This window comes from Cydia fagiglandana, chromosome 5 (genome assembly GCF_963556715.1).
Source record: "Cydia fagiglandana chromosome 5, ilCydFagi1.1, whole genome shotgun sequence".
Taxonomy (NCBI): Eukaryota; Metazoa; Arthropoda; class Insecta; order Lepidoptera; family Tortricidae; genus Cydia; species Cydia fagiglandana.
This window is the reverse complement of record NC_085936.1, coordinates 17,343,696-17,360,100: the sequence shown is the minus strand read 5'-3', so window position 1 is coordinate 17,360,100 and position 16,405 is coordinate 17,343,696. Positions and strand designations below refer to the sequence as shown.

Sequence of the window (16,405 nt, the reverse complement as noted above, 5' to 3'; positions counted from 1 at the left end):
CATCTACAATAACATCAAGTAACCTCTCCAGTTCCAGCCATAAACAAATGTTAAAAACCCCTGAGTTTTTCTCTTGATACATTTTGTATGATATTCCTTGTGCGATACCGCGTCCGTGGATCCAAGATGTTAATTGTGTACAAACTGCAACACTCTTAACTGTGCATCGGTGGACCTTATGCCTTTTGTAATAAGGTTTACCGATGGACAGAGGGGCTACCGCGAAAACCGAAATTCCCAATTTGCGGGGATCTTTCTCTTTTACTCCAATGAAGACGTAATTAGAGTGACAGAGAAAAATGCCCGCAATTTGCGAATTTTGATTTTCGCGGTTATAGGCCTGTTAACAATGTGGGCGATGGCACAACAGACTGGCAATCAGGGCCGTGTTGCATAATAAACTACAACTAATATTACAAGCGGAATTCCTTTTCTAATAAGTGGAATTAGAAAAAGAGTTCCGCTTGTAATATTAGTTGTAGTTTATTATGCAACACGGCCCAGTTTGTCCGTACCAAGCGTGGCTCACTCCGCGATTTCGTCGCGTCGCAACAAGTAACTACAAGTACATCCGTCCCACAACAATTTTGGTGTCTAGCCATAAGCCGCGCGTGGCGCTTGCGCCACCTAGCGGTCATATCTTTCCTAATCGTAACAGACGCGTTTTGTTAGAGTGAATCTTCTGTACCTAGTACTATTATTTATTTTGTGTCCGTACTATGTAAACATATTACTGCGGATAAACCATTTGTATTTGTACCTTCGACAGAGAAGAATATCTCCGCCACCATACTATGTAACCATATTACTGCGAATAAACCATTTGTATTTGTACCTTCGACCGAGAAGAATATCTCCGCCACCATACTATGTAACCATATTACTGCGAATAAACCATTTGTATTTGTACCTTCGACAGAGAAGAATATCTCCGCAGTGGGTGTGTGTACAGCTTGTAGGGGCAGCCGCAAGGTGGCGCCTGGCTTCACTTCGCCCAGTAAGCGGACTTCGTTGCCGCTCAGCGTCATGTAGTATACTGACACGTTGACTGATAGGTTGTTCGTCACCTGTGGAAGATTTTCATTCAATACATATCTCTAGGGAACACTGCTTTATTAATATTCTAGAATAATCTAGAATTTGGTACGATAGTGAAAGAAATGTTTTTTCGTACACGACAGCTACAACAGTGAAATTTCAATCACTATCGAATATCGAGCGATTTCTCTATTAATAGCTCATCTCATACGTTATATAAAATACACGCACACTCCTATTTTCTACGCATTATCATGATTAAATGGGGGGACGGCGCGTACGCAGTCCCCACTACCAAAAATTACGCATCCGAGTTATCCACATTAGGGATAATCGCAAGGGTCAACCCAACCGCAGTGCAATGGAAGAGTCTCGCCCTGGGGGAACCGCCTTTTTGATCACGGTATCCCCTATGCCAGGTAAGTATGAGTTCACAACAGTACGCAGCAAGGGTCGTCATTCGTGGAAAAATCTTAACACCGCGATGTACGATTCCGACGCGGAGAGCACAGCGACATCTAGCGGCAAATGTTGGAACTAACTTCTTAGCGCCGTCCGTTGCCGCCGCAAACAAATCGCCTCATTTATCAAATTATCATTCTCTTTTATTACTTTGTTTATGAAAATTATGAAGCTAGCAACGTAGATATATATTTATACCGCTCCTGTAATGAAAAATACCACAGATATACATCCGACCTGGACCACGCTCCTCAGGTAAATGTGCAGCGCGGCCTCCTGCATGACGACGTCGGAGATGAGGCCGCGCGACTCGTGCAGGAACAAGTGCGGCGCGCTGCGGTCGCTGGAGCCGGCCTGCTTGCGCCCGAGGGGGAAGTAGCGCTTGTCCGCTCGCTCCACTGGCACTTGCACGTGCTCCTCTAGTTCTACTATCTGAAATAAAGTTAATACGAAAATAGAAAGATTTGGATATACACCGCATATTATATGACGCATAAAGGTGTCACAAATAATTGACAGCTACGCGTTGCGTGCAATGTGGTTGATGGCTTAAGAATAACCCACTTCTTACTTATATAAAGATATCGTTAGTGTCTCTTACTTCAAGGAATCCGAGTCTGACCAATATTAAAGCCCTATTTAGATGCTCGCATGCGAGTTTCATTACATTGCGGTTTTTGATCGGTCGGTTGAATTGGACGTAACCAACAGTCCGCAATGTAACTAAAATCGCATGCGAAATGCGAGTTCGCGCGATGTCTAAATCAGCCCTAAAGCTAACCAAATATTCTCAAGGAAGGTTGACGACAGTATTAAAAACTATGACAAATCTTCTTAGCCTATTAAATACTGGACCAAAAAAATGTATGTAAGAGGAAAGTAGAAAGTGGACGGATTGTAAGAGAAACGATATCAAAAATCAAAGTGAAGGATGATTAAATATGAGTTGACGGGCGACATAGAGGCATGGAAGAAAAATACATGTTACGTTGATCCCAAGTGAATGGGAAAAGTGCTAGCGAATTATGAGACAGACAACAGTAAGAAGTTGTTACCCTGACGCTAAGCGAGAGCGGGGGCGGCGCCTCATTGAGCTTCATGATGTTGAGTCCGCCTCGCTTCAGCTTCAACGGGACGCAGGCGCCGGTTTCAAACACCACCTCCCTGAAAACATGCACTCAAATTCAGTTACATTTTTGTAATATTGATCAAGCACACAGTACAAGAAAAGAGAAAACTGACCTTTCATGTTTTATTTTTTATTTAACAAAAATTTTATTTAACAAATATTTTAATCGCTAGATGGCGCCGACGGCATAAAATATTAGTGAACTTTATACAGAATGGCTAAAAAATAACTACATTTCCGTTGCCAGGGAGGTTTTGGAATTATACTGAGCAACTTTTACTATAGGACCAACCCCGAAATCACGTGTCAAAGGTGAGATGCAAATACACATTGGACATGTGGAATACCACACTTAGACTGACGTGGCTCACTCCGCGATTTCGTCACGTCGCAACAAGTACATCCGTCCCACACCAATTTTGGTGGCTAGCCATAGGCCGCGCGTGGCGCTTGCGCCAGCTAGCGGTCATATCTGTCCTAATCGTAACAGACGCGTTTTGTTAGAGAGTGTCTTCTGTACCTAGTACTATTATTTATTCTGTGCTATGGGACCAACCCCGAAATCGCGTGTCAAAGGTGAGATGCAAATACACATTGGACATGTGGAATACCACACAGATAAGCTTTTAACCAAGTCTAAAATGATTAATTCTTACCTATAGTCGGACTCCTTCTTGCCGTCAGCAAGGAACACGGTGAAGTCGTGGTTGTCCTCCAAAAGCAGTTTGGCCGTCAGCCCCGTGCAGTTGTGCAGCACGTACGGAGCGCCGTAATACTCCGATTTGGTAGACTGGAATGATAGATAAAGGGTAGGTAATTAATTGAGCTCTTTCAAAATAAATGGATGGTATAATTTTCACGGGATTTCACATCAAATATTTCGCAAGAAAATATGTTGGACATAAAGAGTTAAACTGTAATAATAATTTAATGAGCGTTTCTTTAATTTTTTGCTATTTTTTATATATTGTGATCTTTTTTGCCACTTTTGTTTTATTTCTACTCGAAATCACGAGCTCTTTCGATCGTAATGGGATAAAAAAATGTCCCAGAGTTTTTTTCCTATTGTATTATCATTTCCCCATATACTTTGTAAGGCGGTAACAAAAAGAAAGTTTGAAAAATGTATGGAAAATTTAGGACACTTTGTTTCTCCTATAAGGATGAAAAGGGCTCGCGATCCTGACTAGAAATAATACAAAAGTGGCAAAAAAGGTCACAATATATGTATAAAAATGGCAAAAAAAAAGAAACGGTCTCATATTAGTATGACTCTCGACAGTTTAAATTCGATCTTGGAAGGCTAAACAATAATGCGATCATGTCCCATAATATAACATAAGAGAAAAACAACTATCCTGTATTTTTATATAAGTAAAACTGCATAAAAATAAGAGTATGTAAATATTGTATGTAAAGCCTAGGCCAAGTAACAAATAGGATACTTTTTATTTGTATCCCGTTTAGCTGCTACTTTTATTTTATCCTATAATAATAGTTTAGTATCGTAGTTGTCATTTGTGATCACAGATGGCGCTAGCTGTACGCGTGATACGTCGTATAGATTATTTAATACGTTCTGAACGGTCAAAGTCACCTAAAAAAGTTAATAAAAGAGTTCAACAACTGTCTGTGGCCATGAGTAAGCCCATTCACAATTTAAAAAAAACTTACATTTTCTTCATTCAGTTTGGACAAAACACTTCCACTTTGGTCGGCGGTGTCTGCGATAGCTGCCGAGAATGAGTTTCCAAGGAGAGTCAGCACCTAAAAAGAAACAATTATGATATTTTTAATATTACTTGAACACAAAACATGGGTTTGTTGAACTATTTTACCTCCATGCCGCCCCTAGTAATAGTTATCCGAGGGTCTCCTGACTCGAAATGATGACAATGTCGTTTGGCAGTTGGCCATTGAGGCACACTAGATGGCGCTAGTTACCCTTACTTAAGTAATTAAAATTAATTATTATTAACATCTTAGGTTGCTATTCCGCCTGTACAATGTATTGGTCCAATGTGAATTGCGTCTTACTCTCTCACTAAGCAATATGTGAGATGCAAATGCACATTGGACGGGTAAATACCACACTTACCTCCATGCCGCTCCTGGTGACAGTGATTTCAAGCGTCTCTTGGCTGGAAATGGTGACAGTCTTGTTGGCTTGCCGCTGAGCTACGAGGGCCACGTTGGCAGCCTCATCTGTGAGGTCGATGACACTTTGTTCCACTGCTGGACGCATCACTACCTATAACCAGAGAATACAGAATTAATACAAAATTCTGACTGTCGATTCGTCAATCTATATCTATGCATCAAGTTAAAACGGCCGCTTATTGATGTCTTAGTTCGACGAATCCAGCAACATAAAAACTGGTTTGACGTATTCAAAAGGTACTTAAATACACAATACAGTACGTAGCGGCCCCCTTTTTTATATACCTGTCGTTAAATTTACATAATTACGATTAATTATCAGTGGCGCTAGTGTGCACGTTGATGGGCTCTTAAATTATGTTTTATCCCATTCTTATAAATACATAAGTCAAAATGACAGATAAAGACAAACGATTCATATCTAATTCAGAGCAGTAACACGTTTATGAATAACGCCATAAATGTCTCGTAAGGCGTCCCTTTGTTTCCCATAAAGTTTTTAGTCATAATGTATTGTTTGTCATATTATCGTTAGTCATAAAACTGAAACCGTTAACTTTTCAGGATTTTCGTAAGGTTATTCTGTAGATAAGTATGGTTAGGTTTGTTTTATGGCAATCCTGAAATGGTACGCGTTTCTGAGTAAATCCAATTATGACTAACGACAATTCGGACAAACAATACATTATGACTTAAAACTATTTAGGAACCAATAGAGACCCGTCTCGTAAACTGACCTCCATCTTCAGTTCCCACGGCACATGTTTGTATGAGTAGTCCTTAAGTACTTCCACGGGTTCTATCAGCGGCTCCCATACGGCGCGCCCAAGGTTGTAGTACGACACTTGCATGGCCCATGTCGACTCCAAGTAGAACTGCAATGTTAAATAATTCACATTCAATTACTTTTCATCTCTCCTGTTCGGAAAGTTTACCTTTCATAGGCAGATAACCGGGTGGAAAATTGCATTTCCCACCCTAGGGTGGAAAGTATTTTTTTTTTAATTTTTACTTCGAGCAACGGCTAACAGCAATATATGCCATATTATAAGCTCTCATATCAGCTTCCGCATGGCTGAAATTAGCGCCGTTTACAGTTTCAAGTGATTCGAGTGACTTAAAGTCATGTGGTTTACCTATAAATCTGTTCATAATTTGTTCTAAAGAATTATACTTACCAATAATAAACCTACATTTCTCGTGTTTAACTTTCCTCATAGTCGAAATGAAAAGTAGAGTGTTTAACTCGGGTAAAAGTAACCATCTCACCCTCGAACTATCGGCGCTCTCTCTTCGTTCGAGCGCCAAAATATCTCGGGTGAAATGGTTCACTTTCCACCCTTGGTTAACAATCTACTATACTATCTGTATCAATAAGGCGCAGTTTTCCTACGATAGTGGTGCCGTCATATAGCGGTCGTCTTCATACTAAATAATACCACAGAATAAATAATAGTACTAGGTACACAAGACTCACTCGCTCACTCTAACAAAACGCGTCTGTTACGATCAGGACAGATATTGCCGCTAGGTGGCGACAGCGCCACGCGCGGCTATAGCTAGTCACCAAAATTGGTGTAGAACGGATGCACTTTTAGCTACCTGTAGCAAAGCGACGAAATCGCGGAGTGAGCCACGCCTGATAATACGGCTAAATAAGGATGAGTAGTATTTTGTATGGAGACGGCCGCTATATGACGGCACCGCTATCCTAGGAAACCAGAGCTTTAAACTATCATAGAAATTAACATATTTATTTATTACAGGGTTAAACTGTACTGGATAAACGGTTAACTCCGAGTTAGTTGGCTAACCCTGGAACGCGCAAGTGGCCCTTAATGTATGTATGTATATACTTTATTGTACATATAAATAAAAACACAGTCATGAATTCACAGAGTGAATTAAATACGCAGGCGCACTAACCCCGTATGGAATGTCTTCCAGTTAACCTTTAAGGAAATGAGTAGGACAGAAGTAAGTAATGTAATTAGAAGGGTTAAAAGTTGAAATTCTCAAATCAAACAATAACTATTTTTCAAGTATATATGGGGGGGGACAGCGCGTACGCAGTCCCCACTACCAAAAATTACGCATCCGAGTTATCCACATTAGGGATAATCGCAAGGGTCAACCCAACCGCAGTGCAATGGAAGAGTCTCGCCCTGGGGGAACCGCCTTCTTGATCACGGTATCCCCTATGCCAGGTAAGTATGAATTCACTTCTGTAGGGAGCGAGGGTCCTCATTCGTGGGAAAATCTTAACACCGCGATGTACGATGCCGACGCGGAGAGCACAGCGACATCTAGCGGCAAATGTTGAATTAACTTCTGTACAGTGCAGCGACGAGTTCTATGACATGGCATTAACCCTCCATGTTTGTAACCAATCATAAACCTTTCATTTCAGTCCTAATTAAGGCCGCTAGCATACGTCCGTTGTTTTTACCGGAAAATGGACCGTATGTGGCTACTGACAGCTCCACCGAAGAAAGCAAGACATTGTTGCCTAACACGGACAATATATACGTACAAAAGCAGTAGGGCTACCGCCAATACCGAAAATCGTCAATTGCGGGGATTTTTCTCTGTCACTCTAATTACGCCATCATTGGAGTAAAAGAGAAAGATCCCCGCAATTTACGAATTTCGGTTTTCGCGGTAGCCGCTCTGCCTTATACAATACAATCACTCAAAATTGTCTTTATAAACCGTCGCGGAACTAAACGCATGCCCAACGGGAATATTTTTCTTCATTACGAAACAGTTCCAAAGTTCACAATTTGTTTTCGATTCAATTTTTATTTATTTAATCGTAATTGGCCCCCTATGAAGTAAAGGGGCCTATCAAAAATTGCGCTCGGACTCCCTGACGGCAGCCGGACGCGGGTGTTATGTATGGGTGTCAGCATCAGTGCTCTCACTTTACGATCACTGCGCACTATGCTCCCCGAGACAAGGAAGTTGCAGAGTGGCGGCCGCGCCGGTGTCATGCAGTTGCGCCGACACAACGATAGCGCGAGCTAACTAGCGCGCAGCGACATCTAGCGAGAGATCTTGGCAAGCGATGAAATGAAATAAAAATACTTAGTCTTGTTTGATGTATAAATAAAGGACAAACTTTTGAATATGTTTAGTGATTACATGAAATAAAAAACTTAGTATCGTTTGATGTATAAATAAATGACAAATTTGTTTGAATATGTTTTTGCTCTTTTCTGTAGTCACGGTGATTTTAAGAAAATGTAAACATTAATAAACCAAAATCTTGAATTATAAAACCCAAATATCAAATTAATAACACTTATCAGCAATTTTAAGAGGGAAAGTTTGTATTGAATGTCCAATACGTTTTTTTTGACACCAAGTCGGTGACAGACATACGGGCCGCCTGACGGTAAGCGGCCACTGAACTTAAGGACTGTGACTCCAAAGGTGTCGGATACATTCAATGCGTAAATCTACTTTTCAAGTATAAAGGGGGGGACGGCGCGTACGCAGTCCCCACTACCAAAAATTACGCATCCGAGTTATCCACATTAGGGATAATCGCAAGGGTCAACCCAACCGCAGTGCAATGGAAGAGTCTCGCCCTGGGGGAACCGCCTTCTTGATCACGGTATCCCCTATGCCAGGTAAGTATGAGTTCACAACGTTAGTGCGAGAGGGTCCTTATTCGTGGAAAAATCTTAACACCGCGATGTACGATTCCGACGCGGAGAGCACAGCGACATCTACCATGAAATCTTGGAACTAATTTCCATCGCCACTCTTTGCTGCCGTCATTAACTCGTTCCCACCAGGGGTCTAGAGTTGCCTGTTAGTTATTTTTAACCGACTTCCTTTTTTGGTAAAGTTATTATTCTACGTACATCAGAACTCCAGTCCTTGACTTGGCCAGTAAGCGAGGCCTGCATAACCAGCACCGGGATAGTCTCAGTACCGATCTGCATCTCCAACGAGAGCACGATAGACGGACTGGACAGCATACAAATCTCGTCGGTCGGCGGCTGTTCTTTTTCTATCAGTTCATGTGTTTCTTCCATGTCCATCGCTTCCTCTGCAATCTCTGTAGGATTACACTTGGATTAAATAAAAAAAAAGAAAATAATTGAATAATTCAGTGTCAATTCGCCAAATGTGTAAACCGAACGGTGATTCAGTACGAGCCCCGATGCATATGATTTCGTCTAGTCAGACCATTTTTTGAGGTTCTTGTGTACGAAAAAAATGTTTTAGTTTAAAATCCCTAATATTTAATGCTTATATTAATGTAGTTGACTTTTATATTTAATTCTACAATAACTAAATCCAAATATAAGAAATACCGTTTGTACCGAAAAAAAAATATAACGATTTTTTATTTTTTATTTGACGAGTAGGAAAACAACAGATGAAAAAGGGCTACTACTAGGGAAAACAACATGGCTCTGCCAATGTACATTTTGTTTCGAGCCCATGCATGCAGCAGTGCGTAGGAGAGGACAATATGATTTTGGACAAAGCTTTTGAAAAGTACTTTTTTTTCAGCAATAAAAGACTCGTGTATTTTATTATACGATCCAAATAAACTAGATTAAACATTATTATTATGGTTCCCATTACTGGGTCATTTTATGTTCATGTGTAAAATTTATTAGAATAAAAAAAAATGTTGTGAACTAGACGAAATAATTTGCATCGGGGCTCGTATAATACCAAATATGACCCAATTTTTATTTTTATTTCGAAGTTACAACAATGTGCCTTAGGGTCTATATATCTGTCCAATATCTTGGTCCAATGTCATTACATCTCACTCTCATTTGGCTTAATGAGAGAGTCAGACTCAATGACATTAAGAAATTGGACAGGTGGAATACCACCCTTACGCAAAAATAAAAGGATGCGTGAAAAAACCAAAACCACACGCATCGTGCGAGCAATGGTATGGATAAATGATATTTCTTGTAAAACATAAATTGTTACGTATGCTATATAAATAAGCTAGAACTTACCAGTTTTCAAGAACCAATATGTATTCGGTTTGAAGGGCGCAATGTCCCACAGCTGAGAGTACATAATGATCCTATCAGCCTGCTGCGTGTCGTCTTCCTCTGAGCTGGTCATGGTTGCCATCACGCGGTTTAATAGTGCTATGATATCTGTAAATATATTTTAAAAAAAATTAAATACATAACCTACAAAATTTAAATGAGTAACTAAACTTAAAAAATATGGTATTTACGAAAATATTTAAGAGTACCTACTAAGAGGACAGACCAATAAGGTAACGCTGAGGCATCTCTATAGTTCATGCACGGGGCCTTTACAACCCGAACAGAGTTTAGAGTGTAACAAGTATATATTCACTTACCGGGCGACACGGTGATCTTAATATTTGATATAGCGACGTCGACATGCATGCCGCAGTTAGGCGGCTGAGACAACGCGAACGACAAGTTAGCCGGCTCGAGCAGATAACGGTGGCTCTTCTCAGCCTTGCCGAGAGTGCGGATCACCATTTGCAGGCCGGATATGCCGCCGTCGGCGACCATACGCTCTTCGTTCTTGCGCAGTTTAAAACGGGCTTCCATCTGTAAATGATATGCTCATAAAATATCTTGAATAAGTAGAGAATTAACACTGGTAGAGTATGTGAGAATAAAGTTTTTAATATGTAAATAGTTTTGACTGTATACACTTCGGTTATAGTAGGTACATTAGGATACGAGCTTTGAGCAACACCGGCTTCCAACACATCGGAAGATACAAGTGTGCTACTTTTGTCATTACACACGAGGAGATATTGTGCGCGCGAGCTGTAAGCGAGCGCACAATAAGGCCGATAACTATATAAATTCCCAATAAATTCACACGCGTTTCATACGACATTTTTCAACACTCTTGCGAGGAAAAAACATAAACTTAAGTCAGTCGAATTATCATTCACATACAACACTAAAGCAGCACGCCAGAACTCCTTTCAACTCTGAATATAGAAATAAAAGGCGCAAGGATATTATATGTATCCAAACAGTACAAAGAAAACACATTTTTTCATCTAGATTGTTTGTCTTTTAAGGCCCATTTTTGTACAACAGGCTAAATGCAATACTAAACTTATACCCACTAAGCTATGCTTGTTGTAATAACCTCTACGACGCGCCCTTCAAAAAATGAAGTACGATGATACAGAGAAGAGAGAACCTACTAATAGTCGTAAAATGATTACCTAATACTGTTTTGTTCTGTGATTCTTAATACTTAAGAACCTACTTCTTTGTTAAGGTAATTACAGTTATTTTGTGTAATAAATATAGTTCATAATTAAAAATAAATAAATTTAATATTATCCTTCGCTGCCTGAAACACAGGGAATCCTAGTTCAGGCATTTGTAAACCACGTGTCTCTATGTAAATTCTTAGTCTTTAAGAACAACCACTGTACTATACTTTTCTCAATAAATTATTTGTATTTTTATTTGTATTCATTACCTAACAAGTGCTATAATATGAGGTAAAGTGTTAAAGCTACTCACATTTAGCACCAAGGCATCGCACGTTCTCTGCTCGAGCGACTCCACCAGGATGATATCGGGTTGCTCTATCTTTATGTTGACCGTCATCATGGACAGCTTTTGCGGATGCGGCTCCGCTGGTTGTGTCGTGGTTGAGGTTGGTTTCTTTTTCACCGCTACTGCCTGGAAGGAGAAATAACAAAGTGACTACCTATGGCTTCATTTATAAACGTTATAAAATCACCGCTGATCAACGTTCGTCAATAACCGTCATCTTTAACGTTTTGAACGCCAAACGGCGCATCCATTTGCCGTGCCACTGACGCCACAGCGGTAAAATTTAGTTTTGTGAATAAATAATGCCAACCTTAAAGTGGGTTTTTAGTAGACTTTCATCAAAAAACGATCGACGTCAAATGCCGTCTTTGGCGTCGTTGTCACGACTTTGCGTTGACGTCAATTGCCGTCTGTGGCGTTCAAAAGGTTAACAGAGATTAGCTAAGTTTTATGAATAAGGAGACTTCGATCAAACGGCTCTCGGTGAATATGAGCGAGACAGCACATAGCCTTCACTCCGTTGCAACTGCGCGGATAACACATTTTTAATTGTACTACTTTACAAAACGTCCGCACACCATTCCGTAACATTATTATGATTACACATCGGTAACTCGTGGCATTTAGGTAGCGCTTAAAAGATTTATTCTTAATTATTATTTGGGTTAATTAGTTAATAATATTAAACAAAGTTAAAAATTAATAAACAACACTAATTCCTATACGAGTCGAGAAAAAGAAACCACTAAAAGGAATTAATTAAACTAATATTTTTAGTGGTACCTAAATGCCACGAGTTTCCGATGTGTAATTATGATCAGTTTGTCTCGGTGTACTACTGTAATAAAAGACCGAATTAGTACATTTGTGTACATTGTACTAGTTTGGAGCGATCTTTTCAGTGAACGAACACGCGTAACTCTAGATAGCCTAGGCTCCATATAAGTGGGTTATCGTTTTGACAGTCCGAAAAAGGAAACTTATTTAATTAACTATTGTTTGAGTTTGTTAGAATTGCCACGATATGTACCTATTCATTGCTCGTTGAAAGAAAAGTATAGTTAGTGACTAGCGACAAAAGCTTGTAGTTGTACTAAAAATGAAATTTTTGACAAAAGGTTATTTAACCTCCTGAGACCCAGAAGCAATTGTTTTGTTTTTGAAATTGCAACCCATTACACAATTCAAATTCAAAATAAATTTTGGAATCTGTACAAAAAATTGTACGCAGGGACTTACCCCCTTATTCATAAACGTTTACTAAAGTTGACAAGCCGATAATAATAGTTTGTCCCTTTCCGACGTGTTAGTATGATGGAAAGGGACAAACGATTATTATCGGCTTGTCAACTTTAGTAAACGTTTATGAATAAGGGGGTTAGGATGTTATTTTACTACGGTACCAACCTGGTGCACCTCTGGCGGCTTGTCTGGCTTGTTCACGACGAGCGGGGACTTGTTTTCGGGGGTTTCCTTCAAGGAGGCGTCAGGAGCCTCCTCCTCTAATCCTGATTTCATGAAATCCGCTATTTTGTTCAGGAAGTCCATGGCCAGGATGAGATTGAAACTAAACACCCTTATGTCGACTGAAATGAAAAAAAAAAACGTATGTAATAAAATGTTAGCTGGAATTTTGGAAAACAGCTAAAATTAATTCGCAATTTTTTTGCTTACTTAAAAAATGTAACTTACTGTATGTGTCCTGATTTTTCATAGTGTATGTGATGTCGATCATACTTCGTATCTTGTCTGGGGCTACCATTAAGGGTTCCTTTGTATCAACAGACATCATATCACCAGATTCCCGGCGACGCTCTAAGTACCTGAAGGCATAATAAATGGAAATGATTTTAAAAACCAAGAACATTTATATGAGTACTAAATATAATAATATGTAGTTGGCATTGGCAATTTAGGGTGTCCGAATGTTACCTGTAAAAATTCTAAGGGTGGTATTCCCTCTGTCCAATGTCAATGCGTCTCACTCTCTCATCAAGTAAAATGTGAGAGGCAATATACATTGAACAAAGAAATTGGATTGGTGGAATACCACCCTTAAGAAAGGACACTTAGCACGAGGAATCTCTTACACTAACCCGCCTGTTCCTATTTTTATCGCACGCGCATCATTATATTGCTGTCTCGCCTATGATACCGACTGTCAATGACACTGTGTGAGCGGGACAGCGCGTGCAATAGAGATAGGAACAGGCGGGTCAATGTACAAAATTCCTCGAGGTATACGACCTTCCTTCATATGTTAGATTCATAAAAAGGATCGGTAAATTTTAAATACGGTATTGTTAGCTCATATCATTGTCAGAACGAACATTAACCAACTACAAATGTATAAAGTACATTAAAATGTTTGAAATACACATTTACGACCTTATTGAGTTTAAAATGTGACGTTCAAAATCAAATGGTACCATATTGTCGCTTGCCATAAGGACGCTCTGACAGGTGATTCGTGTGTAAAGATACAAGCAAAATTTCGCCTTTATGGTAAGCGACAAAGTGGTACCTTTTTGATCGAGAACGTCACAAATGTTGACAAATTATATACCTGGTTAACTTCTCGCCACGATCTGGCCTGGTATCGTCTAAAGTGCAGTCCACTAGAAGTAGCGATGTATTGATTGAGTTATCAGAGAACATGCGGCCTTTTACGGAGAATAGTGCTAGGCACAGGCGCGCTAGTTCGATGTCTCTTACAGTTCCTGGTGCGGAATTCTGAAAGTTATATGGTCAACGCATAAGTCAAATGCTTTTAAAGTGAGGTCCCTACTTGATTATTTTCACTATCGTACTAAAAGCCGCCAATTGATGCCATTAAAAAAGGAACGGAACGTTTTTCAATGTTTATCTCTCAAAGTGGAAAACATTACACATATAGTTCGTTTTTTTAGCATTAGAAAGAACTTCAAAGAAGGTAAGCGATCTTAACATGTTTTTTTAATGAAAAACGCTTTTTAAAAATCAGTAACTCTTACTTATGAAAGCACAAGAATATAAATGATCGTAATAGATTCATAATTGTTACATATTTGCCGTAACTTATTTTTAAAATGTGTTTTTTAATTAAAAGACGCATCAAGATTGTTTACCTTATTTCTAATGCTAAAAAAACGAACTATAGTTCCTGCAGTTATTCAAATCAGTTAGAACTTAGTTTACAGTGTAAACATCTTCAACCTTCTCTTTTCATCCATGATGTTTAATTGAAAATTTTTAATGTAAATATGGGGGGGGGGGGGACAGCGCGTACGCAGTCCCCACTACCAAAAATTACGCATCCGAGTTAGCGATGGGCGAGTCGAGTTATCTGATTCGAATAACCCGAATCAACCTACAGATGAGTTGATTCGAATCAAGACTATTGGCAATCCGAATCAACTCTGCCACTAAACTGACTGGTAACGTGGTATCCGATCCGCTGACTCGGCGAATGAATCGCCAATTCACCAACTCTCCGAGCCGAGTCGACGCTACGCTAAGGCCATTCAAAAATAAACCTTAATTCGATAGCCCGAAGGTTCTTATTACAACAACTGCCGCTTGATTCGCCGTTTCAATCCGAGTTGACTGGTACTATGACCATTCAAAAATAAACCTTAATTCCGTAGCCCGAAGGTTCTTTTTACAACAACTGCCGCTTGATTCGCCATCCCGAGTCGAGTTCACTGCTAGTATGGCTATTAGATAGATAGATAGATCATTTATTGATAAAAATATAAAAAAATTACATGTCATTTTCTTATTCTATAAGTAGGTACTATAAATTATTATTAGGTACATTTGGTATTATCACAATTAAATTAAAATTAAGAAACAATTTTATTTTATATTGAAAAAGAAACCTTAATTCGGTGCCTTGAAGGTTCTGTTTACAACAACTGCCGCTTAACTCGTTTGCGGCTCCGCGGCCCGTGACCTTGTTGCGAACCACGCAAACCGTCGAGTCGAGTCAGTTCGAATTTCAACTCGGATCAGAGGCCGAATCGATTCGAATCGAAAAAAAGTGGACTCGTCACATCGCTAATGATAATTAATTGAAATTTTTTAATGTAAATATGGGGGGGGGACGGCGCGTACGCAGTCCCCACTACCAAAAATTACGCATCCGAGTTATCCACATTAGGGATAATCGCAAGGGTCAACCCAACCGCAGTGCAATGGAAGAGTCTCGCCCTGGGGGAACCGCCTTCTTGATCACGGTATCCCCTATGCCAGGTAAGTATGATTTCACAACGTTATTGTGAGAGGGTCCTTATTCGTGGAAAAATCTTAACACCGCGATGTACGATTCCGACGCGGAGGGCACAGCGACATCTAGCGGCAAATGTTGGAACTAACTTTTGTATGTACAGTACAATGATGGGTGTTATAATATCAACCGCAAAGTTTACATAAATGTAACTTGAGCAATACATTATATACTTACAGAGGCAGTGTTCACCAAATCAATGACAAAACTATCCATGGTAAAGGCAAACTTGATGGTTGTCCTCGGTTTCTTGACATCCACATCTTTCACCGCTTCAATAGAAGCTGTTGTGGTTTTCCGCGCGTCCTGCTTGCTAGTACTCCTCACAGTTTTAGTCGTCGCCTTTGGGACACTGGCGTGAGACTTGATCTCCGTCTTCTGGCCCTCTTGAAGGTTCTGGTTGAGAATTTTCATGATACTCCTGTAGTCGCTGTGGCCAACTTTGATCTGAAAAAATAATGTTCTAATTTACTATTAAGTATATTGAAAACTTGAAAAACTTAATTTTACGGTTATCATCTCTCTGATAACATAGGGGCTGTTCATAAATTATGTCATCTATTTTGACCTCCTTTGCTTTGGTTTTATAAACGCAAAGATAATTTTGTAATAGAGGTAAAATTTAAGAAAAAAAAGTTCCGCTTAGTTTGACATCCAAACCAGATGGCGCTGTACTGCGCTATATGTTTTGCAGTCACTGAATTGTCAAACGTCAACTTATGACGATGAGAGTTACCACATAATGTATGGAGCTGTACAGCGCCATCTCATTTACCTGTCAAATTCGAAGCA

The 16,405-nt window shown here is 39.7% G+C and overlaps 1 protein-coding gene and 5 non-coding genes across 6 annotated transcripts in view; all 6 read right to left on the bottom strand.

Annotated features, from left to right (window-relative positions):
* The window catches only part of LOC134664578 (intermembrane lipid transfer protein Vps13), a 111,529-nt gene that overhangs the window by 49,651 nt on the left and 45,473 nt on the right, over positions 1–16,405 (bottom strand). The window contains exons 25-39 of the mRNA XM_063521290.1: positions 15,791–16,060; positions 13,913–14,079; positions 13,039–13,169; positions 12,754–12,932; positions 11,311–11,472; positions 10,146–10,365; positions 9,787–9,933; positions 8,662–8,858; positions 5,527–5,664; positions 4,728–4,880; positions 4,304–4,396; positions 3,286–3,419; positions 2,556–2,664; positions 1,738–1,932; positions 911–1,067 (exon numbers count right to left, since the gene is read on the bottom strand). Coding sequence (XP_063377360.1) covers positions 911–1,067; positions 1,738–1,932; positions 2,556–2,664; positions 3,286–3,419; positions 4,304–4,396; positions 4,728–4,880; positions 5,527–5,664; positions 8,662–8,858; positions 9,787–9,933; positions 10,146–10,365; positions 11,311–11,472; positions 12,754–12,932; positions 13,039–13,169; positions 13,913–14,079; positions 15,791–16,060 — 2,452 coding nt within the window. The remainder of the gene's footprint in view (positions 1–910; positions 1,068–1,737; positions 1,933–2,555; positions 2,665–3,285; positions 3,420–4,303; positions 4,397–4,727; positions 4,881–5,526; positions 5,665–8,661; positions 8,859–9,786; positions 9,934–10,145; positions 10,366–11,310; positions 11,473–12,753; positions 12,933–13,038; positions 13,170–13,912; positions 14,080–15,790; positions 16,061–16,405) is intronic.
* LOC134664867 (U1 spliceosomal RNA) lies at positions 1,304–1,465 on the bottom strand. The gene has a single exon (XR_010098311.1). It is a non-coding gene; the product is annotated as a U1 spliceosomal RNA (small nuclear RNA).
* On the bottom strand, positions 6,843–7,004 carry LOC134664874 (U1 spliceosomal RNA). The gene has a single exon (XR_010098317.1). It is a non-coding gene; the product is annotated as a U1 spliceosomal RNA (small nuclear RNA).
* Positions 7,633–7,755, bottom strand: LOC134664870 (U4atac minor spliceosomal RNA). The gene has a single exon (XR_010098313.1). It is a non-coding gene; the product is annotated as a U4atac minor spliceosomal RNA (small nuclear RNA).
* On the bottom strand, positions 8,271–8,432 carry LOC134664865 (U1 spliceosomal RNA). Its single transcript, XR_010098309.1, has one exon. It is a non-coding gene; the product is annotated as a U1 spliceosomal RNA (small nuclear RNA).
* On the bottom strand, positions 15,426–15,587 carry LOC134664864 (U1 spliceosomal RNA). Its single transcript, XR_010098308.1, has one exon. It is a non-coding gene; the product is annotated as a U1 spliceosomal RNA (small nuclear RNA).